General features: G+C 39.9%; 1 protein-coding gene across 1 annotated transcript in view; it reads left to right on the top strand.

Moving 5' to 3' along the window:
* Window positions 1–16,387, top strand: part of MED27 (mediator complex subunit 27) — an 84,158-nt gene that overhangs the window by 22,776 nt on the left and 44,995 nt on the right. Inside the window, exon 3 of the mRNA XM_041475158.1 lies at window positions 9,955–10,085. Within this exon, the coding sequence (XP_041331092.1) occupies window positions 9,955–10,085 (131 nt within the window). The remainder of the gene's footprint in view (window positions 1–9,954; window positions 10,086–16,387) is intronic.

Genomic DNA, 16,387 nt, shown 5'->3' with positions numbered 1-16,387 from the left:
AGGCTTTATGAAGCATTTCCTCGTTACAGAATTCTTCACTTGTAACCTTAATTTTAATGTAACTTTTTTAGCATACCTAAAAATACATGAAAAATACTACTTTTCTCCTCAAATACACCATGTTTCTTGGGTCAGCATAAAACCTCCCACCTCCCTGTAAAACGGTGTGTTATAAATACCTAAATAAAGACAATAAACAGCTTTTGGAGAGGATATCTTCCTTTTGGTTCCAGCAAGAGAGGAGTAAATAAAGTAATTGATGTGCCCTGTTAGCTGTTGAGCAAGTTTCATGTCCAAGTTCCGTGTGGTGTCTTTCCTTTGGCACGCAGAGAGAAGCAGAGGATTTTAGCACCTCGCCCACAGCATCCACCTCCTGACAGCAAAACTTGTCAATAGAGAAGCATTCAGCACTTCATTATTTCTACAACCTGAGCGCATTTGCAAATTAATTGATGTGTGGGAGGAAAGGCATCTGCTATTGTAGAAGCCCTTAACTGTTGCAGCAAAACTAGAAATAAACTGGTTAGCTGTAGTGAGCTGATATGCTGCTGCAGGTGTTGGAGCCTCTAAAGTGCATCTTGTCCTTTTTTCTTTTTGTTTTTGATATTTAAAAAAACCCAAACAACCCAACCCCAAACTTCACACTGAATTGTGACCATGGAAACACCAGCACAGTAAAGGTAATATCTTGTATACTTCTATATGGTTGCTAGTAAGTAATTTTGTATTTCTTGCTGGCTCAGCACCAAAAGAGAGTTTTAATTAGGCCTGTAATGAATGACTGGGAGCGTTTTAAAGGCTATTAATCTTGTGGTGTAATTGAGTTAATTATAATATCATTATAAGCTCCCATGAAAATAGGATGAAGTGTATTCCATTTGTTTTACTCTTTAAGTTATTTCTGAGGTCCCCCAGCTTCATCTCAAATGCTCCCACTGCAAGTCTCCAACAGAGAAAACTGTAAAAACATTTCAGGTGTCATTGCACCAAACCTTCTGTTGTGCATCATCCCAGTCCTGGGCTCTCTGAGCTGCTCCTTTTCTGTAGCTGCAGGTATCTCCTTGCAGTGCAGAGTGTCTTTAATTTGCATTTCCCAGAGTAGTATTTCCTTGTTTTTCCAGTTTCCTATCAGTAACTCACCCGAGTGTGGCAGATGAGAGTAAGAATATATGATCTATTTTCAGAAATAAAGATTACAGCAGCTTTCGAACTGTTACTCTTTGTGCTGTGGCAAAAAAATGTGTAGCAAAAGAGGTGTTTTTTTGCAAAGCATATGGCTCTTCACTCATTCAGACTACTGTAAGTTTGGGATTTGGTTGTAAAACATCTCTGTGCTTTTTGCACTCTCTAGTCAGAGTGTGACATCTCCAACAGATGGACACATAAACTTTCCATAATCCACTTCTTTCCTTTCAGAAGAGGACATGAGATTCTCATCTGTGAAAGTTGTTGAGGAAAACCTAATCTATTGAAATCTGTTGCGTGCATAGATGTGGGGATGTGAAGATGTGATGGATGCACAGCTCAGCACTGGAGCTGTTTCTGGGGCTCTCTGTCTGCAGTGAGGTCAGCCCTGCTTTTGTACTTCAAACCTCCTTAGGGCACTTTCCAAAGAGGTTCAGCTTGGACACGAGGAAGGATTTCTCCACAAAAAGGCTGCTCAGGCATTGGAAGGTGAAGTCACCATCCCTGGACATGTCACTCAGTGCTCTGGTTTAGTTGTCACAAGATTTGGCTGATAACACCATCCTGTTTGCTTCTTGCAACCTCACATTGTCAGGGTTGTCTTGGTTTAATGGTTTTAAAGTCTACAATCAAGAGTTTCCAACCTTTACCCTGCTGGGATGGTAGAACTACCTTTGTCTTTCAGGAACTTTGCTGGTCACACTTTTATGTTTTCCATCCTCTTGACTATAACAGATTTTGTAAATAGTTTAGAAATGCCAACTTGTGATGTATGGGCCTCTTTAACATTTCTTTGATTTATGTGCACTATGCTGGAAAAAAGCAGAGGAAGCATATTATTCTGGAAAAGAATGTTGCCAGTCTTCCATTTTTTCAGTCTTAGTTAAAAGCTACACTTTTATCAATCAAACCTGATAGATTCTTTTTGCATGCCCAGAAACATTCATAACTTAATTCTTTGATGTCTGAAGAGGTAATTTGCCTAAGACTTTTATAAATGTCTACTTATTTTTTGGATGTCTGTCTTTTTAATCTGATTTTTCACAATTCCAGACACCTGTGGTGATTCCAGGGTTTGTCTCTGTAAAAGTCTCTGGTTACATGGGAAGGATGAGAGTTAAAACCTCTTACTTTAATTAGTGATAACAGTGACCTTAAATTTAAGATTGGCTCTTATTTGTAGATAAATATTTTCTGTGGGTTACTTCATAGTGTCTAGAAAAGATGGATAAATTAATCTGGTCATGAATATCCTGCGGCTGTAGTAGGAATGTTCTTACAGGGGAATAGGCCTCATGCATTCTCTTCCAGAATTCTCCAGCTTCAAGCTTTAATTGCTTGTCTCTGACAGGCTGGAAATCAGCATCCCCTGGAGCCTTGCTTCAGGATGCCTGCTGGATGTAAAGAAAGATATTAGCAAAAGTAACCATTTGAGGAAGAATTACCTCCTAATTTGGCAACTTCAGCTCAGTTTAAACAATATTCCTTCAGCCCTTTCTGCTGTGCTGGTGCAGTGGGGTGGTCACCTGGAGCAGAAGAGAGTGGTGATGTCTGGTGTAGCTTGGCAGAGCCTTGGGATGGACTGTGGAGTTGTGATCTTCTAATTTCCCCTTCAGGAAAGGCACAGGAGGCTGAGGAAAGCCAGGTTTCCCTGTGCTGGCAGGAAAACCCTCAGCTGGGCTGTTGTCAGACACTCAGTATGGGTATCTGCCTAAAGGCTAAAGATACTGTGCATTTTAATTATTGTGCAAGTCACCAAAGCTAAAGAAGGGCATTTAACGGAAGTTAAAATAATTAAATTGAGCGAGTTAGGGAAAGAATAAATCAGCAGCACAAGTACTGGGTGTTGTTATTACTGTTCCACTGCTTACCCACGAATGGATTTCCCTCATCTCTGCTTTGACTGCCCCTTTCTCTGATTGTGCGCTGTGCTGGTTGGATTTACATAAGCTGCACCATGTAGACATTTTATTGAAGAGTATTAATTTCTTGATTTGTCTGTAGAGCACTTCGTTTGCTGTAGTAAAAGTCCCCCTCAGAGCTGCAAATCATGGCATGGTGCTGGACAGTTTGGGGAGTGTTTCTGTGCCTGATTGCAGCCCTTTATTCTGCCATTTGAGCTTTATGCTTCCCATTTCTTGTCTAAGCACCTGAGCACCCCCTGTCACAGAGGCAGCAGGTCATTCTTCATACTGACACAGCTGCCACCTGAGCCCCTGACACCAAAGATTTAGTCTAGGGCTTTAGAAAATACTCATTTTAGCAGGAGAGCTGTGTCTCCAGAGTTCTGGTGGCTGTTTAAGGGAGCATGGAGCTCTGGAGAAAGGTACTAATTGTGTCCTTATCTTGGAGTTTAATGATGACTTTCCCCTGCTACAGATTGTTTGTCCTATACAAAGATAATGCTTCTGCCAAAAAGGAATTAGGATTTTCTGTCAGATATTGATCATGTGCACTTCTTGGGACTTTAGACTTTAATGAAGTCCATTAAAGGAACACACAATTGTGAATAGACCCCACAAAGTGGCATTAAGACCGTTTACCTATTCTGGACAATCTCTGTACCCATCACCTGTCTTCAGCTCAGGGTTGCTTGAAAATAACCTGCTGCTGCTGTTTGTTACTGCACCTGGGTTTATTTTGTCATTTAGATGCAGAACACAATGTAATAATTCTACTTTGCTTTTTGTAATTCTGTTATGTATCTATGTTGTAGCTGCATATACAGTGAAATAAATGCCAGTTCATTTAGTTATCTTTCAGTAAATATGTATGTTCAAACCCTTCAGAATACCTGGAGGTATAAACATTTTAAGCATAAAATACAGTTATTCTTCTAAAGAGTACATAAAGTAGCTTGTAACCCCAGATTATGATTACTCTGCCTCTTTATCCATTTCAAACACTAGATCCCATTTAAAATCCAGCCTGGTGGCTGTGTAGTGTCCCTTTGTGTTGACATTATCCAAAGAGCAAGAATATGTTACTTCTGTAGCTATTAAATGGATTCCAGAACATTTTTTAAAAAGGTGGAGGAGGAGTAGAGGCTTTTGCAGACTTTGACCAGTGCAGGTCATTTTATTGGCAGCAAGGATGCAGATGCTGAAGTTTTGACCAATTCCTTGAAGAAAGAGCCATGAGATTTGCTATCTCTGCATGGTTAAAAGCCAAAGACTTGCAAGCAGTATTGGAGTGAGGGAGCATTCATCAGCAGTCATTCATCAGCAGAACTTCTGTGTTTTCGAAAGAAAAGTATGGGAAGAGCACACTTTAGGGCTGAAATCTGACACTAATTAAAACAGCACTCTCAGCAAAAGTAAGAATTCAGAAACAATGGAAGAAAACCTGAAGCAAAGACAAGGCATTAAAAGAAACAGGGATGTGTATCAATGCATTTTCTACTATTGTGTCATTATATATAGAAATAAATAAAAATGTCTCAGCTTGTTTTTGAACTCCCTAGGTCAGGGAGGGAGGGGGGAGAGAGGCCTAAGAGAGAAGCCCTGTGCAGGGCTGATGTTCCCAGCCTGCTGCTCCATGTTCCAGTTCACTGACGTGGCATCTCACAGCCCAGGCATGAGAGGGGACACTAAGAGAAATGTGAACTCGTTACTGTCACAGATTAGTCAGATCAGGGTGTTTGGCAAAAGGGGTAATAACTTTTCCACAGGGATTTAAAAAAGAATGGGATGGGAGCAGCCTTTGTTCCTCTAGGTGTCTCTTGCTTAAACACTCTTGTAAACTGGAAAGTGTTTGGGGGGCATAAATGCTTTTAAAAAATAGAGTAAAGTGTCCTAATTAAACAAATAAAATTAAATAAAATAGAGCAAAGACACACTGCCTAGTTTTTTTGTTAATTGAGAAGCCTGCATCCCAGCTCAACAAGAGGAAAACCAATGAGTAAAGACATTGGAGACTCTCCTTTTGGCTTATTGATGCTGTTTTGGTCAAGTCAAGAATTCAGCTGTCCTGAAATGATCAAACGTTGTTCGGAGAAAAAGAGAATTTCCAAACCGGCCTCATTATCTGAAAAAAGCTTAAAAATATCAATTAAGGTAGTATAATTTCTCTCTTGCCTACTTTAGTCTGCAGAGATGAAACTGTGGGAGTGTCCTGCTTGCTTGCTCATTGCTCTTTCAAAAGAGCAAGTAGAGTTTTATCATAATAAACAAATCCCTTTTCATCTGCAAGGGAGAAGTTGTTTAATGATGAGGGGCAGAGCACTGTGCATGCTAAGGGAGGCAAATGTGCATCACCAGGACTACAGTGAACTCAGAAAATGCCACAGTGGGTGAATATCTGTCAGCCACCTCTCTAAAAGGCATTCCTTGGAGGAATGGAAATAAACTTTACATTATCTGGATCTGAGAAAATGTTTTTATGTTTATATATATGATCAGTAAGTATTTACATAAGAATGGAATAATGAATAACAGGGTAATGTGAATACAAAGAAAATCATTCTTGTGATTTCACTTTTTAAAGTGTTGGTGTTTAGAAAGCCTTAATTAATGGCAAAATGTAATGTGCAGCTGTGAGCTGACATGATCAGTTGCTAGTGCTCCAATTGATTGCTTTTTTCTTTTTTTTCCTTGATTCTTACCTTCTTTCAACCAATTTTTGCAACTTTGGATGGCCTTGTCAGTAAGTGCAGTGTACTCACTTGTTTGGGCAGCAGTCAGCACATGCAAAATCTCCAGCCCATGAATTATGTAAACTAAAGACCTCTAGACCCAGCTTGATTCTAATGATGAAGCTTTAGTTTTCAAAGTTTTAAATGAGCACTCTGCCCATGTCTGTGTTTCATAACATTCACTGCAAAGTAACCCTACAGGCTAAGATGGAAACCTGTCACAATATGGTCAGTGCTTCTCAGCTGAACAAAGGGGCCTTTTCTGCAGGGTTCTGGTAGCAGAAGTTTTCTGTCTGCTCCAAATCTTAAAGGTCATCTGCACAGGACAGGATTTTTTGGGGGATATAGAGGTTCTTTTTGGTTATGTTCATTGTTTTAGGAGATGTGTTACCTTATTTCTGGTAAGAAGGGTCACTGGAGTAGAGTGAGGAAAAGATATTATGTGATTAAGTTCTTTAAAAATATTCATGTTTTCTGTGCTAAATCAGATCTGTCATTCTTTACTACACCTTTTTGTTTTTTTCAATAGCTCCTGTGAAAGCCAAAGACATCTTATGTAGAAGAAGAAATTGTCCTCCTTACAATTGCAGCTGTGAGAAAAGTGACTCCCAAGTGCTTTCTCTGTTGATGCTTTTCACTTAGTGAGGAAGATTAAGAGCTGTTAATATAGGAGTATAATTATCATGTACTCAGGAACACTGAAAATGTGAGATATTAGTGATAGCATTTTGTGCTAGAAAATCTAGCCATGTGGCCATTAACATAGAAAAATCATTAATCTTGAAAAATAATTTAAAAGTACTCCAAGTTCTGTTTTTATTTAGCTTCATGTAAAGCTTTTATATATATTGAAGTGTTGCTTTCAGTACCTTTCCTACATTCCTAAGAAGAGTCACTTGATTTTAAAATGTAGAATTCACACATCTACTTGGAACTGCAGTTTTAAGAAAAATATCAGCTATCATGAGATCCATCATAAACCTGTACAAGTTGGCACTGGGGTATATCCTGGCTGCTAAATGTTGTAAATTGATTTTTGTTGTTGCTGGTTTTGATTTCTTGGTTTTCTGAAATAGATTTTCTGTTTCATCTGCATGTATTGGGGAAAATGGATCGATCTTATTGAAATTATGCAGAACAATATTTCATTAGGGAAAGCTTAGCCTCACACAAGCCAGGTGGAATTCCCCAAAGCTGGAGAACGTGGATGCTTGCAGTAGTGATGGGGAATTCCTTTGCAGTGATAGGGGGATGATTTCCACGATTGCCTAGCACTGCAGCAGTGCTCATTTCAGTGAGTGTTCACTGTGCTGGTGTAGCTGGGCACAGTGCAGGAGCAGGGGGAGGTTGTTGGGATTTCAGTGACTGTTCACTGTGCTGGTGTAGCTGGGCACAGTGCAGGAGCAGGGGGAGGTTGTTGGATTTCAGTGAGTATTCAGCATTGTGCTGGTGTAGCTGGCAACAGTGCAGGAGCACAGGGAGGTTGTTGGATTTCAGTGAGTATTCACTGTGCTGGTGTAGACCTGGGCACAGGTGCAGGAGCAGGGGGAGGTTGTTGGGAATGTTGTTGGGAATGCTCTGGGCAGGGCAGGTTTGATCCTCAGTGATTCTGCGATTTTTGGCTGTGGGGTCTCAGACCCCACAGATGTGCTGGAACACAGCAGCTCTGCTGCTCCAGCCCAAGGCTCTGTCACCCCCTGTGCCCACAGCCTTCTCCCCAATGTTCTTGAAGCCACCAGCATTCCCTGGATTCATGACTCCTTGAGTCCATGTAGTTTCTCTGTGCTCATTAACCCCAAAAAGGATTTGTGTCCCATGAGTTCATCTCAGCCTCCCTGCAGGAGCCTTTTAGCACCCACAGCATCCTCTGACTGTGCATTTCAGCACTTTTCCCTAAAGTGGAGAGAATGTGTTTGGAAATGGCATTCTCTTGTTAGTAAGCAAAAATTGGGTGGGGTGCTGGTGTGTTTTTAGCTGACATTTCTCTCATGGTTGATGCTGGCAAAGGTGTTGATTTTTTTAAGAACAGGGAACTGAATGGCACCTGTATCATCCATCAGACCATGAATCTCCTGGCCATAGTTCTGATACCTGCACTATTTTCAGTCTTGCTTCTGCTCCTCAGAAAAATGATTAAGAAACAATTTCCTGATCCCTTCAGTGAACACCCCCTGTCCCCAAAAAAGAGAGCACTCTGTGCAGTGCAGTGTGTGATGCTTTAATAATGTATAAATCAAGCTGGACAGAAGCTGCCTGTCAGTTTTATTAACTTTGACCTTTTCTCCCATTATAAAGATGGTTTGGTAAATATTTAATGGCCCTTACAGGTTTTGACAGTTGGACCTGCATTCCTAAGAGCAAAGGTAGATTAGGAAGAAATACTTATAATTAATAAAAATAACTTAATCACTTGGGTGTCAGCCTTGAAGAACAAAATTTTGGTTTAGAATCTATTTCTTTTTTATTCCTCTTGTAGTTTTTGGGGTTTTTTAAAATGCCTAACCACTAAATGTCACCAGCTGGGAGGTAATAAAATGTTTTTAAGAGGTTACCTTTAAAATTAATCTCTGATTAGTACCAGTGATTACCTCCATCTCTGAGCAAATGTCCAAATAATGTTGTTTACTTGAAATACCTGCACAGGGAAGATCAGTGGATGGTGTCACCAGCACAAAAAGATGCAGGAAGGAAAAGGAAAAGCGTATTCCTGGAGTCAATGGCTCTTCTGCCAGAGCTGTCTTTGGCTTTAATTCCCTGCATATTGCACTCCCTGCACATTCAGGTAGTGAAGATTGAAAACTAAGCCCCTGACACTGAAACATGGCCTTTCAAACATGGACCCTCCATCGCTCTCATTGATTTTTTTTTCATTTCAGAAAACTGTCGGAGAAAAACAAATTTGAGCCGAATCCATTGGTTGGGGGAATAAAATCCCCCCCTTCCATGGTGGAGCACAGCTCTCTTCCCATTAGGAATGTGATGTGTCTTCATGTTGAGCTCACGTGGCACAAGGAGCAGCCAAGGGAAGCAGGAGCCTGTTAGAAATCCTTTTGGATGTGCTGAGCAGTGACATCTGAGTCAAACTGGCTCATGGACTGCTCCCCTCCTGTTCACAGGTGGTTTTGAGTTCATAATTCTAAGCTTTGCTTCCCTCTTTTTCACTCAGCCCCTGTAGCACAGCTTGGTCTAAGACAACTTCATTTTCAGAAGATTTTTAAGTTATACTTTCCTGACCATAACCCATTTTTTATGTGCAGACCATGGGGTTAGAGGGGTTAACTGTGAAACAATTCATCTTTCTCAGAACAAATCTTCAGACGATGTTATGAACACATAGATCCAGGTGCTGGAGTGATGCAGAAAATCACATTTGTCTGACAATGAATCTTTCTCCCCCTTCCAGTTCAAAAATGGGGAACTCAGAATGTAATTGAAAGTGTTCAGAGGAGAACTTGTTGCACTTGGAAGTGGTTGCAGGACAGGCAGAGCCCTGTAGTTCTTCTTACATCTGAGAGCTCTGGGAGTGTACTCAAAATCCTGCCGATTCATGTTGTGTCCTTCAAAAATTTGTCTTTTATTGGCAAGGAAAAGAGAAGTTTTGAGGAGAAAGCTACTGAATGTGAATTGTTCTGCAGTGCTATGGAGATGTGCAAGCAGGTATTTTAAAAGCAAGATTTTTTTTTACAGTGATAGAAACTCCTTTGCAAATGTTTTGTGGTTTTATGTTTAAGAAGAAAAAGATGAGTGTTATTTCTAAAAAGCTGGTTTATATTGTGAAAGGGTTGCATCTGTCTTCCTCTTATCTTCTTCCTGAAGTGAGAATGTTTAGTCCCTAGAGAGGAGAAACAGTTTCAATGTTTAAAAGCAAGCCCAAGTTTCAAGAGAGAGTTGAGAGAAAGTCCTTGATTCACCATCTTACTCGTCCTAATGCATAACTTGCTCCTCATCCCCGTTCCACAGCAGACTTTGTCCATGTCCCTATTGTCTTCCACCGAGCGATATATCTGAGATACCGCACACTAACTTCCTGACTGGCTGTAATCTGAATCAGGTGCCACAGGTAGCAGAGGTCTGACAGAGACAGAGTACTGCAGTGGTGTGTATTTTAATATATATATATGTTTTTTCTTATCCAGTTGCAGTACCATGCTGGGCTGGCATCTGGCCTTTTGAATCAGCAATCTCTGAAACGTTCGGCCAACCAGATGGGAGTCTCTGCAAAGCGCAGACCAAAAGCCCAGCCAACAACTCTTGTCCTGCCTCCTCAGTAAGTAATGGAATATTTGGAAGAGTTTCCATGCTGGGGGGTGAAATATTTCTTATTAACTTATTGGTTTTTTGGTTTAATTTTCAGTCATCATAATAAGTGACCTCGTGCTTGCGTTTTTGTTCCGTACACGTTCTCTTTGTAGCAGGTCATTAAAAAACTTTTTGCAACACGAGCTTGTCATTGAAGAATGATGCTCACCTGATTGTTGTGACTTGGAGCTTCAAGCAGGACTTTCTGAAGGTCCTAAAAGACTGAAGCCAAAAAGTCTTTGGTGTGAGTACTTTCTCGGCAAACGTCTGTTCTGAGTCCATCTGTTCACCATATGTTAATTTTGCATCAGATCTAAACCTCTTTTACAGGTGACAAGCAATTATGAGGACACTTAGAAACTGTTTGAGGACAGAGAGTATCAACACTTTGAGCAGCCTGTGTGTAGTGATGCCAGAAACACAGAGATGTGCACAACTAAGCTTATAAATTAATAAACTGCCTGAAATATATTTAGTTGCATGTAAGAAAATGATTATTATGTAGAAAATGAAGTGCTAAGCAGTTGTTCATTGTGCTGAGCATCTTTGTAGTTTGTGGAAACTGCCTGCTTTTCTTCACAAAACAAGAGTCACTGATGTATAAACACTGTGCTACCAAAAACCTTGTAGCTGTAATAGTAAAAGTCCCTGTTGTCACCAGATTTCACAGGTCAACATGTAGAGGGTTTTTTCTTAAAGGAAATGTGAAAAAAAATCAGAGTCAATAGAGCTTTTCCCTTGTATATTAACTTTAAAGTGCTGGTAATTCAAGAATCCATAAAATGCTCTATTGTTTCACCAATATATCAGGCAAAGGAGAATGGTTTGAAGGGGGCTCCAGCAGTGGTTTGAAAACCAGATGTTGTTTCTCTGGTATGTGGGATGGAGCAGAGGTATCTTATGACAAACTGGCTGGTTAGTTTTCCTTCTTTGTTGGGGTATCTGGAGCTTCAAATGGACTTCCTTCTCCAGGAAGTCTATAAACTGGAGTACTGGTATACCAGTTAACACAGTTTTTTCAGAGATCTTAAAGTATTTTGGTGGTTTTTTGTTTTATTTCTTAATCACAGCATCTCTGGTTACTAGAAATAGGTATAAAAAGCTAACTTGTACTTTTGCGTAGAAAAATCTGTTCCTTAACAGCTGCAGCTGTGTAAGTCTTAATGTGAATACATAACATACATATTTAAAAGTATTATATTTCTTGTTATCTGCAGATGATTTTCCTTCAGTGGTGCATTTACCTAGGATCTGAAAATAGACTGAAATGTTAGTGTGGTAGCTAAACTTTAAGCAGTAGTTGAATTATGTTTCAGTATCTTATTACCACTTCCAGCATTATTCACAGGGAAAATGTGTTTCTGCTGAGCTGGCCCTTTATCTGTCACTGGTTGCCTCCTCTCTGGCTCCTCTTTGACCTTTCCATATTTGTTCTTCTTTGCTATCTCAGTGTGTCTTAAGAGAATAATAGTGATATTAAGGCAAATCAAATACCTGTTGGGCTCAGTATCTTGTTTCCAGCACAGGACAGAAGCAGATTATGAAAAGACTTATTGAAATAGGCTTATGAAAAGTATTTAGAGAAAAAAAAAAAAAGGTGTGACAAATGGATTTTAATATCTTGATTTTGCTCTAGTTTCATGCAAATAGTGATGAATCATGCAGTGGGGTTTTTTTCTCTTCTTTCTTTATAAAATACAAAAGAAGGAAACATCCAGATGCAAAACTACAGATCTCCTTGAAAGGACATCCTGCATCCTAATATTCCCATGGCAATTCAAGGATTTTTTTTAAGCTTTATTAATTCATCAAGAAAGGGATAACTGTTTCTTGGTCTGTTTTTGCTTTGATGTATGCTATTAAAATTAAGTTCAGTGACAAGTCATTGGGCTGAGTAACAATGAGTCAAGTGTTTATTAAATGTTGTTCAGAGCAGCTATATTATCTTGAGCTTTTCTTAAACAGAAGTAGTTGAAACCAGCTGTATGCCAAAATGTCATTTCAGGAGAGCAGGTTGGAGTGAATATCAACACTGCAGTAAATCCTTTCTGCCAGCAAAGGAATGCAGGGAACACTTGCTCAGGAGGTATCAGGGGTGATGATTTGGGCAAAGAATCTCCTAAAACAAGTTTATTCTTATGCAGATTTTACACATGGCTAGTTTAATAGTAAACATGTCTATATTTGAGTTACAGGCATTATTAGAGGGCAGTTTACTATCTATTTATTTATGTTCCTGTTCCTTGAAGAAACTGCATGAGTAACTTTTGCTTTTGCACTTCACATTGTCCATGGCAGTGGTGCAAGCTGAGCAATTTTCTTGTTCATCCAGGTCTTTGATATGTGCTGCTGGGGTAAGACTTGGGTTGTATTCCACAAACTAAAAAATCCCAAATGGTGTTTCATCTCATAAAGGGAGTGATACAGCAGAAAAATCAAGTTTTATTCAATTCTCTGTTCACTTGAGCCTTCAGTCTCTATCCCTGCTCTGCTTTTCTTCTTTCCCCTCCAAAATGCCTTTTTTTTTTTAAAGAAACCAATCAAACAAAGCAAACCCAAGCCTGTCTTGGAGGCTCAGCCATCTCTTCCTATTTTATACTCGCAGAAGGAGCTGGAGAAAGGGTTTTAGTGATGGCAAAAGTGATTCTTGGCAGGTCCTCACACTTTTTCCTCTCCAACCTTAGGCTGTCTTCTGATGTGCTGTGGTTTGGAGGTGAGAGCCTCTAGTTCTTCACTAGTAAATATCTGAAACAGCAGCAATTTGAATCCAAAGGTGGTTTTGAAAATGGAAGTTCTCTGCCCTATGCAACTGCTGTGAGGAAAATCTGCATTTTCTCCCTGTTTATTTGAGGACTTGTAAGGGTGCTGAGCAGTTTTGAAGAGAGGCCTTTTGGCGTTGGGTTTTGCTTTTCAGTATTGGTTTTTCCCTGGCTCTGAAAGCGCAGAAAGGAAGATTGGATTGATGTGTGTCTCGTTCCCAGCCAAATGATCTGTGTGAGAAAATGACTAACTGCTGGCTGCTTGCTCTGCCTGCTTTGTCCCTCCTTCTGTCTTCTATTAACAAGACATCTCCTGTACGTGCTAATGGATGCGTTCCCTCACATGCCTCTCATCTGGCTGCTGCTTCCTTCCTTCTGTTAAGGAATCTCAAGGCAGTGTTTGCTGAAGTGCTGAGAGCTGTCAGCTCCTCTCAGTGCCTGGGGAAGTGTCTGTGTGCAGCCCTGCTGAAAACCATGGTGGCTGCTCCTGCTTGGGAATCAATAAATAAAGACAATAGGAAACGATGGCGTCGCTTTTCTTTTCCTCTTGAAATGTAGTAATTGGTGCAGTTAATTAATGTGGTGTTACTTTGCTTGGCACCACGTGTCAAAAGCAAATTTGCATTTAGGAAGTTGTCTCTGAGACCCTGAGGCAGCAGAATTCTCTTAGGGAGTGCTGAGAGCAGGGTGTCCACAGGGTAATTCCTGCTGCTGGGCCACCCTGCTGGGATCCCAGGGAATCTGGTGTGTCACTGTCCAGCTGGAGAACAGCAGCAGGGAGCCACTGTGAGCTGGGGAAGGAGAAAAAGAGGAAGCCCAGGATGCTCTCTGTACTCTTGCGGTGGAATTTTTTGAGACACACAAGAGTCAGTCAGTTTTAATGGGAATTTTTAGGGGTCTCAGTTGAAAACCCTGTGATTTTGATAGCTGTGTTGTGTGGGGCTTTCTCAGTGCTCCCAGATTGATTGTCTGTCTTCTCTGTCTGGAAGAAAATTGCCAGAACAAGAACTTGATCACCGCAGAAGGTACTGAGACTCTTGCCCTTTATGGGTCATTTGTTGTCACTTAGTGGTTTTGAAGAAATAAGCGCACTATAAACAAGTGGAAGTCTTGTTCTTTTGGACAACTTCAGGCTCAGTGAACAGAGGTTTGAATAGAAGAAAGTCCAGTTTCTTTGTTTTAAGGCTCTTCCACTTGTCTTGTAAATCTCTTGTGGTCTGATGTATGCCCTGACTTGACAGTGAAAATACTGTAATAGATTGAGTAAAAATCTCTGTAAATTTGTACACTGTTGCTAGGAGCACACCAGCAAAATTACTTTCTTTTTTTTTTTTTTTTTTTTTTTTTTAATAAAGGAAAAGACAGTGCTGCCCATGATACTGTTCTAGATGAATGAGCAAAAAATTCTGTGGAGATAACTTTTCTTTTAGGAGATAACAAGGACTGAAGCATATAGAGACTCTGGATGGCCACTTTGTTTCTACTTTTTCTGGGTGAGATGGAGGAGGTCTCTGTTCTGCTCTCTACACCTCAGGATTCATCTGGATGACTCTTCTAGAGAAGAAGGATATATTCAAAAGAAAAGGAAATATTCAAAATTCCATATTTTCTGCATCCTTTGGAACTGCATTAGCTAAAGATGCTGCATAGTGAGTGGATTCCATAAAAAGTTAATTTCCTGGCTCAGCAGGTATTTGTGCATCTGGATTTGGAACAGAACTGCACAGATATCCCAAACTCTGTGTTTATTGGAGCTTAATTTAATACCAGCATACTTAAAGTGTTGTTCTGTCACAGCATTAATGTCTTATCTGTTCAATGGTTCTGTCCTATAATTAGTACTGTCAGATTCCATTGGCTTTGGTCAAGAGCATTCTTCAGGATACTCAAATTGACTTTTAAGGAAGGATTTAGTATTAAATTAAATTTAAAAGTTGCTGGTTTTAACAGCTTTTAAAAATATATATATATAAAAAACTATACACCCAGTCATCAGATGTGCCAGAATAAATTCTTTGGAACTTGTATAATTTATCATTTTTGCATTAAGGAAAAATCCTGAGCCCTTTGCCAAGAGTTTTTTGGAGGAAAGCATTTTTTCAGCATTTTGTTTTATAAACAGCATCATCTAATTGCTTCCTAAGTTCAGGGATTTTCAGTATGTAAGAAAGAGGCAGGTTTTTCTAAAGGTAATGGCAGGACATGCTTAAGCCAATAAATGTTTGTAAGTTTTGTAATTTTTAAGAGAACTTGTTCAAGTCATGCTGTGTTAGTCCTTTCCAACCCAAATTCCATGATGAATCTGATTCAGTTCAGTGTGACACCAGGAGTAGGGGTGGGGTTATTTAACAGCCAGTGTTGTTATTGCAATAATTCAGTATCAGGACTCCAAGCTTTGGGCCTCCTCCTGGAGTGTTCAAGAGTAGAAGAGTGAAGTGTGTGGCTGTATTTTCTGTTTTGAGAAAAGTCATCACAAGTTTTGTGCAGTTCTGAAATTCTTCTTTGCCTGTAATGGCAAAGCTGCATTAAGTATCAATATTCATTAAATACCACGGAGATGATAATGTAATAAAGCAATAATCCTCAGACCCACATCTGTACTTCTCTCCAGAAGAGCTGAGGTTGAGAATATAATTAAAGATTAAAACTCTGTTTGCATTCTGGAACATGGAGATATCTTTTTGTACATGATGGGGAATTGTATTAATAAGGAAGAGATCAGTTTCCAATAACTTTCAAGACTGGGAGCTCATTTCATATCCCTGTTCATGTTTAAGTTTCTCACAGAATTCTTTAGCTTGATTTTAGCCAGACAGTGCAACAGGAACTGTAAAAGAACATGTTGCTGAAACATGTGACCCTTTTGCTCCATAAATTAATCCCCTTTTATATGAAAGAAAAAAAGATTAAAAATTAGTTCTTTATATTGTAAGACAATAATATTTACAAGAATAAGTTTAATTACTTTGCAGCCATGTACCATGCCAATCGAACATTAATTTTAGTATTTGATGTCTTGTGCACGGTTTGGATCACATCATTGTGCTGTTTTCTTTTTATTTTGAGTAAATTGTTGAACTCCTGTTGCAGAGCTCTTCAGTGAAGCTGTTTCAGTGGGAGTTGCAGTGTATTGCCATTTACCCCTGACTGCCCCACTGATGTCAGCATGTTCAGGGGTTATGGAGCCAGGTTTTGGGATCCCAAAGCTGGGGAAGCATCTCCCTTGACTGAACCCACCTGTGTAACAAATGATCAGGGACAGTTCCAGGGTGGTGACACATCATTAACCTGTCTTGAGCTGAGTTTTCCCAGAGAACAGCCCTTGGGTGGGTGTTTGTCCTTTCTGGATTTCAGGTGTGACACAAATGAGTTACCCAGTCCTTGTCAATTGGATGAGAGGTGATTCTGAGCTTTTAAAGACAGATATTTTTCCTTCCCAGTTGCCCATGTCAGCAGCAGGGACAAATGTTCCAGAGCTCTGTGACTGGATGTTGTTTTGTCCTGCTGCTTT

The sequence above is a fragment of the Pyrgilauda ruficollis genome, unplaced genomic scaffold, assembly GCF_017590135.1.
Source record: "Pyrgilauda ruficollis isolate IOZ18807 unplaced genomic scaffold, ASM1759013v1 scaffold34, whole genome shotgun sequence".
Classification (NCBI taxonomy): Eukaryota; Metazoa; Chordata; class Aves; order Passeriformes; family Passeridae; genus Pyrgilauda; species Pyrgilauda ruficollis.
Note: the sequence above shows the minus strand (reverse complement) of the source record. Positions and strands in the feature narration are given on the sequence as shown.